Below are 19,260 nucleotides of genomic sequence, written 5' to 3' on the forward strand. Positions count from 1 at the left end.
ATAATCATTAGTTGCAGCCCAATACACAAGGACAGCAGCATTGTTGGAGGTGAAAGCCAAATACATATTCACCAGAAAATGACAAGTTTAAGCCACTGAACATGGGGGAAATGCAGCCTAGACAAATATGTCACTGTAAACCTTGAACGTTGAACTATGCTCTAAATTGATGGGCTCAAGAACGAGGTACTAAATTACATTTTCCAAAGATGATGCTGCATTTGTCTGTGGCCATTACTCCATCACCCACTTACTAATAGAGGGGGAAAAAACCTCAGTAGCTCAAGACAAATAAAATTGTATTTGGAGTTTTTGTAACATGGTGCAACTGCTTTCTGTAGGCTTCCTGTACAAAACTCTTGAGGAATACTTACTAACACACATACACATACACACATGCACACTCACATGCATGCACTCTTGTTTGAGCTTTCAGATCAACCCTGGCCCATGCAGTAAATGGCAAGAGCAAGGATGGTTGTGCTTTATCCATCCCTTTGATGCCCCCTAGTGCATTTTATGGGAAATGTTAAAGAGGTTTGGAGGACATCAGTCAGCATTTGTGTTTATGTTCCCCAGCAGAAGCCAAATATGTACAGAGATGAAAGACAGAAGAGAAACATTAGCTGTTTACTTGTACGGGGAGAAGCGACAAGGACATAAAGTCAAAACAGAATCAAACAGGATAGTTTTCTTTCCTGACAATACTGAAGGACCAAGTAACTTTGTGTGTCTGCCACACAAAAATTGTTCAACAAAATATACACATTCACATTCCACAACAAAAATTGTTCAACAAAATATACACATTCACATTCCACAACCCAGCCAGTGGTAATGAAATTAACATACCTGATGTACGCATTCATGTAATATAATGTAAATTAAATTAAATTAAATTAAATTACAGCTACATACTTGATGCTACATGGCCACGTTTCTCCTGACATTATCATTAATTGTGTAAAGAAATTAAAACTGAAAATCCCTGCAGTTGACAACGATGACTCTCAATCGATTTTTCCAAGTCGATTGATAAGGCTGAACTCTCAGAGCCGGTTGCGCAACTACTCACGTCTGGTTGTTTACAATCTCCGAGACCAAACATGGCCGTTGACAAACTCTCTCATGTCAGTTAGCACTCGATAACTCTTGATTTTTTAAATTTACGAGACTTAATTTGGAAAACAAGCTTCTCCTCGGTTACCAAATCAGTTCTATTTTTTTATCTTGCTGCTGGTTGGGTTTTGACCTCCTCTTCCTGTGACTCGTTAGCCACTGAAGCTAGGTAGTGAGCTAACTTCTCCATAAGGGACAATGACAGCGACTTCTGCAGGCAGCACCAGCTGCCTCACCGCTAAAGGACTGGACATAAGTCTGGCTGCTCTGAAGCGACAAGACCCATACATCAACAATATCGTGGACGTGGCCAGCCAAGTTGCCCTGTATACTTACAACAACAGGGCGAATGAGTGGGTAAGCCTGAACTTTAAGGGTATCGTATGCTAACTTAGCTTAGCATCGTTATCGTCTCTGATAAGCGCGCGTTGTCACTGACACAGATTTGCCCCAACTAAAGTTGTAGCATTAAATAAACCTCTGCTGTGGTTGTTTAGGGGAGACATTTTACACACAAATGGAAACGTTTAATCCCTTATTAATTGATTTTCTGTTGTATTGTTCGACTACACTGTATTCATAGATTACCCATTCACCCAGAGCAACAAATACGTAACGTTAGCAAGTATAAAGCAGTTGTTCTCATTCTGTGTCATTAAATCCAACTGCTTGGTCTTGTACATTATTATTTTTGGAGGGTTTGTTATTTGAAAATATGTTTTTGTTTCTCCCCCAGTAACAAAATTTAGGTGACCAGTTTTGTCATGTGTCACATGTGTAATATGTTTCCTCATTTTTTTCTGTTGTGTTTGTGTTTCTTCAGGAGAAGACCGAGGTGGAAGGCACCCTTTTTATCTACACAAGGTAATGAAGTTGTGCTGGACTCTGACATCTTGGGGTCTAAAGATCTCTCATGTCAAAATGAACTTAAAGTACAGTTTTATATTTGTTGAGATTTCCTGCAAAGCTGTTTAACTGACAAATTAAAACTACAGCCATATTTGAATAATATGCAAAATTGGTACCAGTATGCACTGTCGGTATTTAATTGTTTTTGCTGTTTTAATATTTTATTTTAACTGTCTCTGTTAAATATTTAATGGTGAATATGACAGGGCATGGCATAGCTGAAGTTCCTCTTGCTGTTGACTCAGTTTTGCATGAATTATTCACCTTTATTTCTCTGTCCTGTGTATTCCAGACTGGCATCTCCCCGGCATGGTTTCACCATTATGAACAGACTCAGTATGGAGAACTTGACAGAGCCAATCACCAAAGACCTGGATTTTCAGCTCCAGCACCCCTTCCTGCTGTACCGCAATGCACGATGTAAGGAGAAACACACGCAGATTCACATACAGACACGCTTTTGATGTCTGCCTGTTAATTATTGATACCTTCAGTTTGTCTGACACATTTTGCTCTTAACACCTGTTGAGCACAATATGCACTTTTAGTGTAGTTTCATACCCATTGCCATTTCTTTTAGTGTGATATTCATTGCAGTGACTCTTAGTTATCAGCACCAGAGTGATATATCTAAGCTACATTTCATTGGCCAGCCACTTTCAGTGTAGCTCACTGTATGCTAAACATTGGCCAACATCTTGAAAGACTAAAGACATTAGGATGGAGAAGTTTGTGATTGATTTTTTCCTAAATATAAAAAAAAATATTTGGTCATAATAGAGTTAGTAACGCTAGAGTAAGGGCCCTGACACATCAAGCCGATAGTCAGCTGCTGGTCAATGTTGGGTTGTCGGTGAGCATCTGTCGCCCTAGTTTTTGCGGTGTGCTCTGTGAAGGCACTAGTCGGCCCTTGTTGGCCCTTATTGGCAGTTTTTTGGTAATTTAACCAGATGATTTGGCGTCTGAGCCGGCGGAGCCCATCGGTGAGAGAAATGACTCTGATTGACAATTCAGCTCAGTTCGCGAGAAGTGAAACCAAAATGGGGAAAGCAAACAAACGACTGAAGTGAGGAGGTTGTGAGCTTGAAACAGACTCGTTATATCAGTTAAGATTATGTTTTTAGCCATGTTGACTGTTTAGTAGAAATGTTTTGCAGTGGTTTTTGTTATTGTTTGATAGCACATAGTAAATAACATTTGTTCTTTCAACATCAGGTTGTGTTGTTAATGTGCTAACTGGCTAACCCATTGTGAATGACGTACACAGACTACCCCTGCCTGCTGCTATAGAGTTACTTCCTCTCATGCAGGTGCAGAATGTACATGCTAGTTGGCAGTTGACTTTGCAATGTGTTCAAGTGCAATTTTTTGGCGAAGACAAAGGCAGCGTGAGGCAACAGAGCAGTTGGCCTTCATCGACACTAGTTCTTTGATGTAGGTTTGGTGTGTCTGGACCTTTAGACAGGCAGTCACGGACTGTACAAACATAGATGACTAAAGACCAGGGCTAGTCACATAGATTAAATAGTTTGAAGAGACTTTGCTGTGTTTCACAAGCAGCCAGACACAGTGAGACAAACTTATTGAAAAGATGGAAACAAAGACAAACAGGAAATGAGAGAAAACAAGAGCTCGGCAGAGAGGTAGAGAGTCTACCGATAAAAGACGTGGATAGAAAAACAGTCCCCAGAGAGGAACTGGGAACAACATTAAAATTAGACAAAGAACAGTTAGAATTGAGCTTCTCATTGTTATTTTTTAGGTTTGATTTAAAAGACTCCTGTTATCACTTTCTGTAACTCCCCTGACTCTTAAGATTGCCTGTCTGTAAGTTATGTACAGTAGATTATTTATAATTCACCTCAGAATCCAAATAAGACTAAATCCTTGTGGCTCAAGACCTGATAGCAATGTGACCACATCATACTTTAAAATGACAGGTGTATCTATAGCCACAGGAAGGAAGTGAGATAAAAGATGAAGAATTTGATAGAGTAACCAAAGTGTGCAGCTGCGTGCTGCTCAATTGAGTGGGAACCGTCAGTGCCATATAAGGAGCTGAGGTGCTGTGGTGACTCCAATTCTATCAGCCTGTCTCCCTCTGAGACCTACATCTGGCTTACACGCACACACACACACACACACACACACACACACACACACGGTGTGCCTGTGGGACAAGAGCCTGACAGCACTACAAAACCAGCCAGCAGAGATTAGATACACCACAACAGTCACTGATAACATAAACACACACTTACTCAGGAATCGCTGACACACACACAGACCTCCCCTCCCTCTCTGTCATGGTCTCACACTCTCCATCAGGCTCAGTAAGAGGCAGGTGGAATGCTGTGTTTAGATCCCACTGGATTCCTTATGCCTGCTTTGATCCCCTTACTCTAGTACTTCATTTGTCTTACTGACACGTATACAACACAGCCATTATCAAACATCCTGAAGGCTCGGTGAAATAATGTGCGTGACATAGACCCTTCTTGGTGACCTCTTAATACCTTTTACACCAGGTTTAAATGCACTGAGGACACATTAGATATGATCTGTGATACCGATGCACTGGCCCCCAGATGTAGCCAGTGCATGGGGAATGGGGAATAAATTGCATGTGAACAGCTAATTCACATTACTTGGGAAGGAAGGAAATTTAAAAACACATAAAACCAGTAATCACGGCTTAGTTGGCTATGTCCTCTGATAAAAAGGAAATATGGGCAGGGGTTATGGGAGCTCAAGAGTGGGCGAGTACATAGCAGACCTAATGGTCAGCGGCTGCAGCCGATTACACTGATTGGAGACGGACAATAAAGCACCCAAATAAGGAGAGATGTAGTATAGTTGTAATCAAACTGATTTTTATCTCCACAGCTGCTTTGATTTACTAGGATTGCATGTGACAAGGTTGAGCCAGATTTAACTAACAAAACACATTAGCACATAGAACAGCGCCTCCAAGAGATGTCAAAATGTCAAGACTCCCAAGTACAGCACCAGAAAGCCAACATTTACCGCATCGTGGTATGTGTACGATAAAGGAATCTTTTTCCAGAAAACTGTACGAACAGGAACACATCTCAGCTCAGGAAAGATGTTTTTCTCTGGCTAACTTCTGATCTATTTAGGCCCCAGGCTGTTGGCAAAGCTGCCAGTCTCAGTGTGCCACGACCTCTGTGCGCAAGGGTCGTGGAATCTTATCATTAGATAAACATGTAGCTCTCAGTGCTGCCGTTAGTTCCTGGAATGGCAGTTGGCACAAAGTGGCACCCCATGCTATGAATAAACAGTGGAGATATATGACAGAACAGGGCAAGATTCAGGGGGAGAGAACTTCAGTCTGAGCAAGTCATGATTCCTCTGGCAAATGTCCCAGTACAGCGGGACAGATAAAAGGCTTTTTACATTCCTTCCTATAAGCACCTACAATCCTAAGCAGTGTTTTCGGCTGCCCCATTATCTGTAGATGGAGTTGAACCCCAAACCTTGCTAGTATTAGTGTCTTGATTTTAGCTGGTGACATTGACTGACTTCTGGAGATTTTAGGTGGTTTAATTTTTCTGCGCTCCTGTCATGAGTACTCCAAATGAAGCAAAGCCCAAGTGTGTTGAATATTTGCTTACATTTTGAAGAGCTGAAACTCTTTGTGAATTGGTTCATAGTGTAGGTAACTTGTAACCATAAATGCCAAACATTACCTCGTTCCAGCTTCCCGACTGTCAAGATTTGCTGCTTTTCTGTGGGTTTTCTCTTCATAAATGGAATATGTTTCTGTTTTGAACTGTTGGTCAAACAAAATGAGCAGTGGTGGAGGAAGTTCTCCGATCTTTTACTTGATGGAGTACTTCACCGACAAAATGACCATTTGTATAGCAGTTAGTCATGACGTGTTGCCCTGAATTTGTGAAGAAAACTTTGTTTTTCTCGCAAGCCTTCAGAGTACACACATTAATTGATTGATTGATAAGGGACCACTTAAAGAAGAGCAAAACTATATCAGAACATTTGTTGTCAAACTCTGATGCAATTTTTTATTAATCCTGTCATATGCTCAGTACTTCCCACACTTTTTTCCCCTAAAACATTACTACAGACTACCATACATTTTTTTATTAGCAAACATGCATGTGTTTTGGAAGTGCTAGGAGACTTGGATTAATACTGATTGATATAGTTCTGCTGTTGTTAAATGTGGTTCCCAGTTAATCAATAAATCAATATCTTGGCTGTTTTCTTTGAAAGCATATGAGAAAAACAAAGTTTTTTTCATGAATTCAAGGTAACACAGTATGACTAAACGATTTACAAATGGTCATTTTGTGAGTGAAGTACTCTTTTAAGTAAAACCAAAAATACCACAGTCTAATAATACTCCATTACAAGTAAAAGCCCTGCTTTCAAAAGACTACTTAAGGTTCAGAGGTATTATCTGCTAAATGTACTTACAGGGGAACTACGCTCATTTTAAAAATTCATACATGTTATTTTTAAGGTCTATGACAGTCCAAAATATTATTAAACACGAACAACTCTCTCCCAAATCCAGATACTAGAGTGTGAAAATTCTATTTTGTGAAGTCATCAAGTACAAAGTCTAGAGCTGCTCCATAGACACTAAATGGCGAAAGATGTTGTAGATGACACTGAGAGCACCCAGGGGAATGTTCTGAGTATATTGGTAACACTACAGTAGAATAGAGCTCTTTCCGGTAAAATAAACTTTATACACTATGACGTCACAAGTTTGAGACTCACTCCTCCGGTCTCTGGCTCTGAGAGAGTAGCTCATGTTCACAAATATTGATTGAACTTCCCTCAGCCATGGAAATAACATATTGGAATTCCTAATTAAGGTGGTGTTCCCCTTAGATGTTGTATTTTGTCAACATGGAGCCAGTTTTAGCATCACATCATACAGTATATGTTACACACTGTATGTAGCATAATGTATATAACCTTATATTTTTATGTAGAAAGTAACTTTATGTGTCAAATAAATAAAAATTAAAAGTACAATATTTCCTCTGAGATGTAGTGGAGTAAAAGTATAAAGTAAGTACAGGCATCAAAATGATACTACAGCACAGTCCTTGTGTAAATGTATTTTGTTAGTTTCCACCACTGAAAACGAGCAATCTGACGACGTCAACATGGTGTTTAGAAAAGTGTGTTTCCCATTTACACAATTTTCTGACATAGACCTAATGTTTAATTGAGGAATGAATCAGCAGATTGTTGGATAATATAAATAATCATAAGTTGTGGCCCTTATTTATTGTGTTATCACCCCTTACATTTATCACTGATCGATCTGGTTTTAACTGCTGTATGTACTGTAGCCAAGTAGCCACGCATACTGGATGTGGCTGACACAGGCACTCCACCTATCATGTCTACGGCGTTCTGTGTATCTGGACAGTCTTACCTCCAGGTCGGACATATGAGTATCCCAGGTCTGTCTCTGACACCAGCAAGCCTTTGAATCTGACCTCAGGTTCCTCCTCCAGTCTCTCATGTTTGGGTCTCCTGTGAAACAGGCCTCTCAGCATGGCTCCACCGCTCTCAGGAGTCTCACGGTGTGGAAGTAATTGCCTCTTTGAGTCTCTCTGGAACTTGATGTTGCTCAGATTATACCTTCAGTTGCAGCTTCAGGAATACCTCAATGGAAGTGATGCCTAAAGGTGATTTGACACTTCCTCTGATAAGATTTGTCTTCTTCAGAAGTGAAGGATCTAGGATCTGCAGCAGTTGTGGCAGTGTGCTTCAGTAGCAAAAGAGCAATTTAAATATAGCTGCAGTTAAGTGTCTGGAGGAAGATGTGGTGGCAACGTCTTCCTAGATAAATCTCAATATTTACGCTTCTAATGTCATGAATTCCATTCCTACGAACAAAGGAAGTGATGCCTCATCTCGGACAAAAATAATTCCAAGCATAGACGAGCGTTACTGTAAGAACACCTACCCCTGACAAACCTCCAGCAAACTAAATATAGAGTAAGAGAATATCAAGACTGTGCTTCATGACCGATGCACAAAACTGATCACATACTGCAGTAAAACCACACTTAATCCATCTTGGACAACACTGTTGCTTACAAATATGCCTGCATTCCCAGCTATATTAAAGCTAAACAAAACAAAAGTATTCCTTGAGTAGTCCCAGTGGTGCAGTTTGGGTTACAGCCAAACATGGGTACTGTATCGTCAAAGCACATTTAAGCCTCCAAGGAAATGCGATGTTGCTGCGCAAGTCGGACAAAAACATATAAATCAGATTCAAATCCCAGCAGAGTCATTAGGACAGACAATGACAGGTTGAAGTGCTGCTTCCAAGACTTGAAAAAAATCTCCAATAAAGTCCTACTAAAATTAAAAATGTCTTTTTATGCATCCAAGTCCTGCTGGGATCCCATCAAAGAGCCATTGTAGTTCGACAGCAGACATCACACGTGCGCCAGTGCTTGCCGTTTGGCTGGTTTGTCGAAGTCACAGAGGGTTTGAGAGGACCACACAGCTTCCTGGATCACTTACAAACTTCAGTAGACTGATTTTTGCTCAAGTTTCCAGTGCTCCTCGTTGAAGCTGTAAAGGGATGCCTTTATATTTAGAATCTCTCAGTTAGTGACCCCTTCTTGTAGTGGTCTCAGACCTTGGTCATTCTTCTGCTGAAGTTATATCTGCTGATGTGACCGCTCAGTGGTGTTCGCCGTCCAGTTCACTTGGTCAGGATCTCTACTTCATTTACTCAGTGCAAATGCCCCTCTGCCTGTCTTCCTCTCTCTTTCCTCTAGGCTTCAGTGTGGTGGACTGGAGTCCCTTTTCTCTCTTTCTATCTCTGTGACTTTCACCCGAAAGCGTAACCTTGTGGCCACGGCCACTTTTCGTTGGTGCTGCTGGTTACAGTCCTCCTCCCTACTCTCTCTCTCTCTCTCTGTCCCTCCCTGTCACTCTCTTGCTCTGGGGGTTTTCTGTCTTGTTGAGGTTTAGACTTTTAGCAGGGCAGTGCACCTAACAACACAAGTGGTAATCTCCTCTATTTAACTACTCGTCTTTCCCTTTTAGTGGGGGTACGTCAGGGCAGCATACAGGTCAAAGGGACTGTCTTGTATCTGAAGTGTCACAGGTTCTTGTCCAGCTGTGTTTCCCCCCATCAGTTCACTTCAGTTCAACATTTTTCTTTTATTGACAAAGCCCAGTCTGTTTCCTGGCAGCTAAAGAGCTCCCACAACTCGATGTTACTCTCTTGATGGACTGAATGATAATCGCCTCTCTAACACACCTCACTTCTTCCTATTTCACATCTGTCCTGCTCATTTTTTCTCAATTTTCCAGCTCTCTGACTTTGACTGTGTGTCTCTCTGTCTCTGTCAAACAGTCTCATCCCCAGTGAGCACTAAGCAGCTCTGGCTCCACCAGACAGGCTCCTACTGCAGTTACTTATTTGGTACTGGGCTGATTTTCCCAGGCTCAACTGAACCCTGTGTGTGTGTGTGTGTGTGTGTGTGTGTATGTGTGTGTGTGTGTGTATGCCTCTCCCTCCAAACTGACCTCAGTGGCTTGTCCAACCTCATTTGTAGCCAAGTGTATGCTTGTGTATATTTTTGTACATGTCTGTCTGTGTGGGAATGTGTGTGTGTCTTTGATATAGGGCAGTGGTGATAACTGTGCCCGCCACATACAGTAACAGTAGACCCCACTCTGCACTCTGTTCTCTGTCTCTCACTCGCCTCTGTCTCTTGTTGGGACTGACCTTATCTTTTCTTGAGGATCCACTTTAGGAGGTACGCGTACTGAGGTGTGATGATGTCCTACTGTCTTGATAAGGGCTGGGTATCAAACCTCGATACTTTTTGGTACAGATGGTATCGCTATCAAGCACTAAAAGAATCCAAAACTTTTTTCATCTTATTTTTTCTATCAAACAGTTTGTGATTTCAGTCATACTTTTGCTAGTTGTAATCTGTATTTTTTCAGCCAAAGTTCTTGTTCTGCTGCTTGTGTTTAGACAGAATTTAGCATTTGAGAAATTTGAATTTATTTGGTAGATAACAAAAGGGAAAATCGTTGTTTAATTCCTCAAAGTAGGGTACCCAGAAGAAGTGTTGTTTTGGTACCAAAATTCATGCACTGCAGTGATGAAAGTTCTTTAACACAATACCCACTGAACTCAGCCCTTTTAAGGGTACCAACTGAGATACATTGGAACTATAGAGTACCGAGAGCACATATGCCAGCTTCAGACATGAGATGGAAGTGCCTTGTCTTGAAAACTGTGCTCTGCGGAGTTGTTTGGATCATCTTTAGACAGGAGGTGCTGATCTGCTGCGATACTTTAGGCGTCCATTTTCTTTTCTATTTATTTTAGTAAGAGCCTGGTATCACTGCTAGACAAGCAGACATGCACACAAGGGGTGGGAGTCACCAGAAGATCCCTGATACGATATTATCACGATACTTAAGTTACGATACGATATTATCACGATACTTAAGTTACGATACGATATTATTGCGATTTTAAATAAGTTGTGACATGTTGAGTATTGCGATAAAATATATTGCGATATATTGTGATTAATTACCTTTTCTCGACTGAAAATTTTACCTCCAAAGGAAAAATGTCTGTTTTATCTGATAAGATTAAGTTTTCAGATTAAGGTTTTGGCAGCAAAATATATCTAGTAAACTGAAAAAGCAATTGATAATATTATTCTAGTAGGCTACTTAAAGTTTAATTTGTAATATTATTAATTTATATAATTAAAAAATCGATACTTGGCACTGTGTAACGATGCGATATTGCCACACAAAACTATCGTGATACAGTGCTGTATTGAATTTTTCCCCATCCCTAACGCACACACACAAGCAGAGAGAGAGACAGAAGACTAGCTCTATGTGTGATTAGAAAAGAGCAGAGCAGCAGAATTGTGTTTTAGTTGACTATATCACCCCTGCAAAACTTACATAGAGAACTTACAGAGAAGGTAAAGCATAGACCGCAGAACCGGGGGGGCCAGGGGGGCCATGGCCCAGGTAACTTTTGTACTCTGACATAGAGGGCTGCATTGGGATTGGGTCCCGCCAGGTCCCGCGGGTCCCCATTAAACAGTAGAAGAAGAAGAAAAAGAAGAAGATGTAGCCTAGCGACAGGATGTCAACACAGGAACTTGGTGCACATGCATGAGCGTTCCCACTCCATATTTATTCATAAATGGACGAATATGCCCTGAACCAGCTTTCATACCAATTTGCCACTTGCTCCACCTGTCTGTCCGTCTGTCTGTCTGTCTGTCTGTCTGTCTGTCTGTCTGTCAGCTCCATCTGTCATGAGACAAACATGAAAGAAGACGTGCAGTTTATTGTGTTTCACTGGTGAGGAGCTGTCATTACGCGCGACAATTACGCACGGCTGCGCGCACTTTATAACTCACTGTGTGAACCTATTTTGCATAATAAAGATTTGGCCCCTCGTAATTTTTAACTGCCCCCTCAGTAACTTCATCCTGGCGCCGGGCTTGCCTTAACCTCAATCACTGCGTGATTATATAAAGGTAGAAAAATAAATAAATACAGAGAAGGAGAATAGAATATGAAACAGCCTTTATTTCATTAAAAACTAAATGAAAACAACAAAATAGGAGCGCAATTTCTGACCAGTGTGTCAAAAGACATGCAGACCAGGGAAACGAAACAAACAACCACATGAATCTCTTTATTAATAGCCTATAAAATGACGTGTTTTCGCCTGCGGGACGGGAGAAGACACAAAATCAATGCATCTCTATTACTGTGTGGGCATAAATTCTCAGAGTTTTGCGGGAGCGGGCGGGAGTGGACATACACATTGCGGTTGCGGGCAGTAATGGTCAGAAATTCAGCATTCTGGTTACTTTTCAGTAACTGCACAGCTGCGCTTGTTTGTTGTTGGGTGTGTGTGTGTGTGTGTGTGTGTGTGCGGCTCTGCACATCAGTCTGTTATGAGTGCTGACTTGTGATGATAATGAATATGATGTTGCTTTAGATTCAAGGCAGCAAGATGAGTTTTGGTTGTGGTTGTGGACTGGATGTACTTTGTTGTTTGCTATAGTTTCATCTGTGCGTTTATGTGTAAATAGGCTTGGCCTGTGGTGTGTGAATGTTAGAGTGGGATCAGAGGGGTTAATCTGAGCAAGCATGTGTTCGTGTTCATGCGTGTACTGTAGATGTGACTGTGTGGTGTCGGAATAAAAAAGTGCTCTGCAACGTTATTTAATACATCAGTAATATTGTCTGTTTCAATGCATATGCCCTCCCACCCCCTCTGCGTGACTTGAAATTATGGCCCCCCCTTGTTCAGATGCGTTCCGCGGTCCATGAGGTAAAGTACCACAAAAGGTACTGTTGGATTCTGCTACTAAATTCCAGGTACCAGAACTAGCAGCATTATCGGTTCAGATGTGAACAGTACTCAACCCCAGCCATACCTAGAAACTTGTTTGAGTGGATAAAAGAAAGGAGTGGGATTCTCGGATCTTAACTTTTTGTTTTTAGACCTTCACTGTTTTTATTGCTGGGGACTAATTTGTTTTGCTGGGCAACATTACAAGCATCTCCTCGCTGACGGGAATCGAATAACAATGCAACGACACTACCTCTTTCAGTATGCTTTTAGGAGCCAGTGCAAATGAAACTACTAAAATGAGTCACTGTGTAATGTAGTGCAACCTACATGCTCACTGCTGTGTAATCTTGTAGCAAATGGGTTTTATTGTTGGCTTTTCCCCCCTTGTTGACCATGTTTATGTAGTTCAGGAGACTCCTGGGGCCCATGTTTCACTGTATAATGGCACTGCTGGCTTCTGGTCCCATTGGGAAATGACTCATTTCAAACCAAGGGTTTAGACCCAGCAGGGCTAATAATAAACCGTTTACATGTCTGACTCCATCGGGCCTGTGCCGACGTCATAGCAGCAGAGTTGTACAACAGCATGTCTGTGCATGTCAGTTGATTGTGAGGGTATGGCAGGTCTCAGATTCATTTTGGTGTCTGCTGACCTTAATGGCTGGTGCATCACAAAACTCTGCAGCCAGTTTCATTACTTTCAGTAGCAGCTAACTTGATTTTTAGCAGGGTCATTGTTACATCTGTGTTTATGTTTGTTCATGTTCAAAAGTTCACTTCTCTCTTTCTGTCTCTCCTCCTCACTCCCTCAGTGGTTATCCATGGGATTTGGTTCTATGATAAGGAGGACTGTCAACGCATCGCCCAGAGGATGAAGATGTAAGTGCTTATAGAACCACAAACTATATAAACAGGGACAAGTGAGTTATGGTCACAGTGGCTGAGAGAGTTTGTTTCATATCTCAGTCTGCACACGACAGAGACGACGTGTGTTTATTGATGGATGTGTGTCTGGGGTTTAGAGCCAACAAATGACAACTGTGGCACGTTTGAATGAGCTTGGCTCCCAGGGTGAGAGACTGTTTGTTTTACTGTGTCTTAAAACACATATTAGGTGTAAAGGTATGATGCATGTCTGATCCACTTGTCTTGTGTGATCTGTGTGCATTTTGACATTGACTTTTATGCGTGTGTGTAGTCTTACCCAGCAGGAGCAGACCATAGCACAGTCCCAGGGTGGATGGTTGTCCCCAGGAGGAGGAGGAAGAGGAGGAGGAGGGGGAGGAATACTTGGAGGGCTACTTGGAGGAGGAGGAAGTGAAGCGAAAACAGTGGACATCATCCAGATGTTGACCAAAGCACGCACAGAGTATGACAAGGTAGAACAAGTACAGATAAATATACTTCTTTTCTTGAAAAAATTGACACATATTTTATTTGATTGTTTGCTTTTCTACATACTGACCACTAGGCGCTACAGAGTCAAATACTTATTGTACATTTTTTTGCCCTGTCTGTCTCTCTGACCTTGTCACTCTCTCATTCTCCTTGCTTCTCATTTCCCCTTTCCATATGTCTCGCTACATGAAGTCTACGTCAGAGCCAAAGGAGATTGGTGGCAGCAGTGTTATTTATGGAAACCCTAACCTGATCAAGCCGATACCTGTTAAACCACACACACAGGTAAAACACAATTGGCACCTTCCCATCCAGGCTTACATTCAGTACACCATCTTTCCTTGACGAGGCTCTTAGTGATAAAATTTGTGATGTACAGGAAGAGGAAGGCTATCGAAACCACAGCAAGAAAACTTGAGGCATCATAAGGCAGATCTGCTTATTTTTAAGACTTCATTCACACCAATACGTTTTCATTTTAAAATGGTGTTTTTAAAAAGAAAATGATTTTTTTACACGCAAAAGTTTTTGCGTCTTTTCAGAAATAATCTCCATCCATAATAATACACCTGAAGACACATCACATGACCATTTATTTACACTTGGCATGTGCATACAAGTGTGAACAGGAAGCTGGTTGCATAGAAGAGATGTACCGATACCACTTTTTCTTTCCCGATACCGATTCCGATCCCTGAACCTGAGTGCCGATCCGATACCAGCGCGTAAAAGTAAAAATGGATGGGATATGAATTGTTGTATGTCTCAGCTCCTAAAACTCTATGTAAAATATTAAGAAATGAATACATAATAGTATTAAGAATGCCATAAAACTTTTTTTATTATTATTATCCAGTGTTGACACAGATCAAGACACAGGTCAAAGTGCAGCCACACAATTTGGTAAAAAAGACATTTTAAAGGCTACAGTAGAATGCTTTTTAAACTCCACTCCGTTTCCGTTTCGTTTGCCTGTAGCGGGTGTATGTGAAATGATGTGAGGCATTACGTGGTATCGATTGGTCATAGGCTGTACTCGCTGATACCGCATTTTAGGTAGTATCGGAGGCATTTCCAGTACTGGTATCGGTACAACTCTATTGCATAGTTACAGAAAATAGCCTACAACGGAGGAAGAACCAGAGATTTCTTTGCTTGGACCAATGACAATCTGGAACTATTACTAAAAGTAACACATGAGTATAAGGCAGTCAAGACAGTGGAAAACAAAATGACAAGAGTATTATATATTGACGGGGGAAACCATGGCAATGAGACAAGAGTATCCACACAAGAAGGATAAAATCAAAAAGGGTATGAAAGCCTAGCTGTAATGTTTTGAATTGACACGTCATTACTGATAAGACGCTATCAGGACGCAGACATGGGTGTCTGCGTCGTTGTTTTCAGGAGTCTCTGTTTCTGCTTGTCCAGGCTGAAACACAACTCTGGAATTTTCAAAGTAAAACAGAGTCAGCAGCGTTACTAAACATCACTGTTTTAGGGGTTTGGAAACACTGAAGCCGTGTGGAAGCTATATATAAATGGAGCAAAAGTTATGCATGTTGTGTGGATGTAGCCTAAATCAAATGGTACTCACAACCAGAAAAGGAAGTGCTGCCATGACAAACTCAGTATTTACTTTATCAAATCCATTCCTCAGTTCATTTTATTTCACTGTTATTTAAAGACCTTTGCACTGAGCCTGGTTTGTTTAAAGTACTTCAGAAATAACTGCATAACTAGTTCTCCTTTCTCATGCAGACTGCTCTCCTCCCTTTCCTCTCCTTCTCTTTTTCTCTCATCCAGGACAGTGAGAGTGCTGAACCCAAGCCTCTCTCTCTGGCCACTCTTTTTGGCTCTCAACATCAACATCACCACTCACCCAAACCTGACCCTGTCTCTCCTATGGCCAGTCCTGGGACAGGGCCGTCAGCAGGACGAGCCACTCGCCCTCCTGTGGCCCGTTCACTGAAATATGATGATACAGTGAACTCTGGCAGAAGTGTGACCTCTACAAGAGGGAATGGTGCCGTGGTTGGGTGTTCAGATGGAGGGCTCAGGGCTGTGATTGGAGGTCAGACGGTCAGGGAAGATGGTGCTAATGTTGTAGGCTTGCTGCCAAGTCCCACTACCGCCCAGCAGCAGCAGCAGCAGCAGAACCAGCCACAGCACTGCGCAGCCATCCAGAAACTCATGCAGGGACAGAGAGGAGTCGGGGTGGTCGGAGGAGTGCTCCAGACCGTGTCCGAGTCCCCCGAGAACAGGCTGTGTGACAACAGCGTGCCCCTGGAGCATCACCACCACCATCACCACCTGTACCATCATCATCACCAGCAGCACCACCTTCATCATCATCACCAACAGCAGCAGCAGCTTCAAGCTGACCCAATCAAGAGACTTTTCCAAATCCAGCCACCTCCTCCCTCCTCCAACCCTCCTCCTCTGCAGCAGGGTCCCTGTCTCTCCTCTCAGCCCGTGATGGATTCTGTGTCATGTTCCCACCTTCAAGCGCAACAAGGCCAGCAGCTGTTTTTCAGCCTATCAAAACCTCAAGCAGAGGCACAGCACAACAACCAGTCAGCTTCAACTATACAGGGAACAGGTGGGACATCCTTTATCACATTAACATGCTATGAATAAGCATTCCACATTCACTTTTTCTCAAGTGAAAATATTGTGTGTAAGTTAAATAGATAAGGAAATTACAAGTAAAATCTAATTTTCAGTGTTGTTTTTCCTGCTATACCAGATTTGCTGCATTCTCAGGTGAACAATGACCAAGTCCTTCAACCTTTACACGGTATGATTTCAGTTTCTTTAAAATAATTAACCGTCACCTTGTAGTTTCTGTTTTGTGTTACTTGAGACAACCTTTACAGTTTACCTACTTTTCTCATAATTTCAGTCAAAGTGCACATAAATCCAGTTTAACTTGAGAGGAGCTTTAGAGCCACAAGACTGATTTTCCTGATTCATTTTCACTCACACTTCTTTTTCCTTAAGTTTTGCATTTGCATACAAAATTTATAATCTTGTAAACAATTATTGAGCCATTGCTTACCAACAGACTACACTGTACGTACAGGCTGTGTTCGAAAACACATACCAACATACAACTCATACGAAGTATGACTTAAAATTGAGTATATAGTGCGTCCACACTGCATAGTATGGATTTTGTGAATGCGAGAAATGTCTGAATGTGGCCTATACTACTTAGGCAAGAATCTCTGAGTATGAGACATGAGCTTATTGGACAGACTCAACTGCCCCATAGTGCATTGCATCTCTTCAGACAGTGCATTGGCCAGCGATGGTGGAGATTTTGCACCAGGCAAAAAGCTGGTAATATGTCATCTTATTGAGATTTGATAGTTTTTCAGGCAAGAAAGTAAGTATTTTAGATTTCCAATATGTGGTCATTTTGTCCCTTTGGAAATTTTATGGGAGGTTTTCGGAGATGTGAGAGCTGCTGGCTGGGTCAGACTGGTTGTCATGTCTGTTTACTTCAGTGCAAATAGTCTTTCGATAATGCCATAATTATTGTTCATTTAGCAGGCAGTATACAGTACATACATGTTTGAGTATGTAGTAGCAGGCTTCCCACTGTAATGAAAAACCTGGAAAAGTCATGGATTTTCACAATTACATTTTCCAGGCCTGGAAAAGTCATGGAATTAATAGAATTTTGTTGTGTGGCATGACATTGTCACAGCAATCTTCCCTGGATGATCTTCCACGTTATGTAACGTCCTTGTATTCTGTCTCCCTTTCCATGTATGCCAGCTAGCAGAAATCATGTTTGAATAGAGTTTGAATCTAATATTTTTGAAAAACACCTGGCAAGTGGTCAAGAAGTTTTTGTTTTTACTATGGATCCCTCAGAAGTAATGGAAAAGTTTTGAAATTTTGTCCATGTAAATGTGTGGGAACCCTGCAGTAGGCAGTTTATTAACTATGTCATTCCAAAGACAGCCTTTATGATGATGATGTCTGCTTGCTAGTGTTTGGGTATCTGATTGATTATCTCTGTAAAATATGCCCGATCAAATATCTCTTATCTGACAAAGCTGTGTGAGTTACTCATTAATTTAATATTCTCACAGGTGTTTGACTATATGTGTATCTCTCTACTGCCTTTTCTGTATTTAAACTTCAAAATGTCTCTGCCAAGATGTCTGTCTCATCTGTGTAAGCTGTTAAAATAATTCTAATCATTGGGTCCCTCGTGCAGGTCTGTCTTCCCAGATGCCTGGTGTGGTGTCGCCTCATGAACTCCTGCAAAAGCTCCAGCTGGTCCAACAGGAGCAGAGCCTGGCTTCCCATGACCCCCCTCGACTCTGCCCGGGACTGGCCCCTCGATTCCTGGGGCCCACTCAAGGTCAAGGTGCAGGCTCGGTTGTAGGTCCAGTCTCAAACCAGACCACCACTGCAGGTCAAAAGGCTGCTCTGCAGTTTGAGGTGAGCGCTATGAACTTGGTTGGCGGTTATCTTTGATTATGTACAAGTTGTTTTAATTCTTATTGTAAGGTTGCTAAAAAAAGAATACTTAGTACTCTTAAAGTGGAAATCGGCACACTTTTTTGCTTTATTTTATCATCAGTTAAATGTTGTTGATGTCTGATTCCCATTAAGAATTATAAATAACTGTCCTTGTCTGTCCAGGTCATTTCTCCACAGCGGATACCAGCCACTGTTGCCCCCAACCTGCTCCTCTCTCCCAGCGTGTTCACTCAGGCAAAGTCTGGTGGCGTGTTGTCAGCGGTTGCCCAGGAGAGCTGCTCTGCCCCCTCAACCTTGTCCAGACCCCCACTGCAGGACGAGATCAGAGTTCTGTCCAGGAGCCAGCTTCAGGCCACACTGCTGCATCTGATCCAGGTAAAAATAACATCACTGAAGTATCTGACATTAACATATTACATGTCAGTATGATGTGTGATGATCCTTGCTTGTGTATTTCAGAGTGACGGCTCATTCCTGGACACCATCTATGAAGCCTACATCAGCCGCTTAGCTAATGGCTCCAGCAGCAAGTACTGATGACTCATCACACCCTCTGTCTATACAAACACACTGTTCAGAGCAGTGAGGCTCGTTCTTCTACACCTAATATGGACGTACAACTTCCTCCTAGGGATCCAGTCACACACAGACTCACTGCATCTCCTCTGTACTGACAACCTGACTCTCTTCACTTCAAACCAAGTCTCTTTAGTCGCAATTACAAAATGTAAATGTGTTTGTTTCAGTATATAAAACCCCACTTTTCATCCCATGATTCCTCTGGAGAAAAAAACAGTTCTCTCAATCTGAGGACCACTCATTTTTGGCACAATACAGTGTAACTATACAGTCTTAAAATTACCTGTAGTTAAAGGGGAAAATGTAGCCTATACTCTAGTTCACTCTCAGTGAAGACAAAATATGCTGCAACCTCA

At 41.8% G+C, this 19,260-nt stretch overlaps 2 protein-coding genes across 2 annotated transcripts in view; one reads left to right on the forward strand and one right to left on the reverse strand.

Moving 5' to 3' along the window:
- Positions 1-7,675, reverse strand: part of cacna1c (calcium channel, voltage-dependent, L type, alpha 1C subunit) — a 300,165-nt gene extending 292,490 nt beyond the window's left edge. Inside the window, exon 1 of the mRNA XM_078165240.1 lies at positions 7,466-7,675. Within this exon, the coding sequence (XP_078021366.1) occupies positions 7,466-7,589 (124 nt within the window). The 5' untranslated portion in view covers positions 7,590-7,675. The remainder of the gene's footprint in view (positions 1-7,465) is intronic.
- dcp1b (decapping mRNA 1B) lies at positions 1,169-19,006 on the forward strand. The gene is made up of 11 exons (XM_033614562.2): positions 1,169-1,476; positions 1,943-1,983; positions 2,321-2,448; positions 13,234-13,300; positions 13,620-13,800; positions 14,012-14,104; positions 15,629-16,424; positions 16,572-16,622; positions 18,057-18,283; positions 18,488-18,700; positions 18,785-19,006. Exons 1-11 carry the CDS (start codon positions 1,318-1,320, stop codon positions 18,860-18,862), a joined length of 2,034 nt encoding a protein of 677 aa, XP_033470453.1. The 5' UTR covers positions 1,169-1,317; the 3' UTR covers positions 18,863-19,006.
- The last annotated feature ends 254 nt before the right edge of the window (positions 19,007-19,260 follow it).

Source organism: Epinephelus lanceolatus, chromosome 23, assembly GCF_041903045.1.
Source record: "Epinephelus lanceolatus isolate andai-2023 chromosome 23, ASM4190304v1, whole genome shotgun sequence".
Lineage (NCBI taxonomy): Eukaryota > Metazoa > Chordata > Actinopteri > Perciformes > Serranidae > Epinephelus > Epinephelus lanceolatus.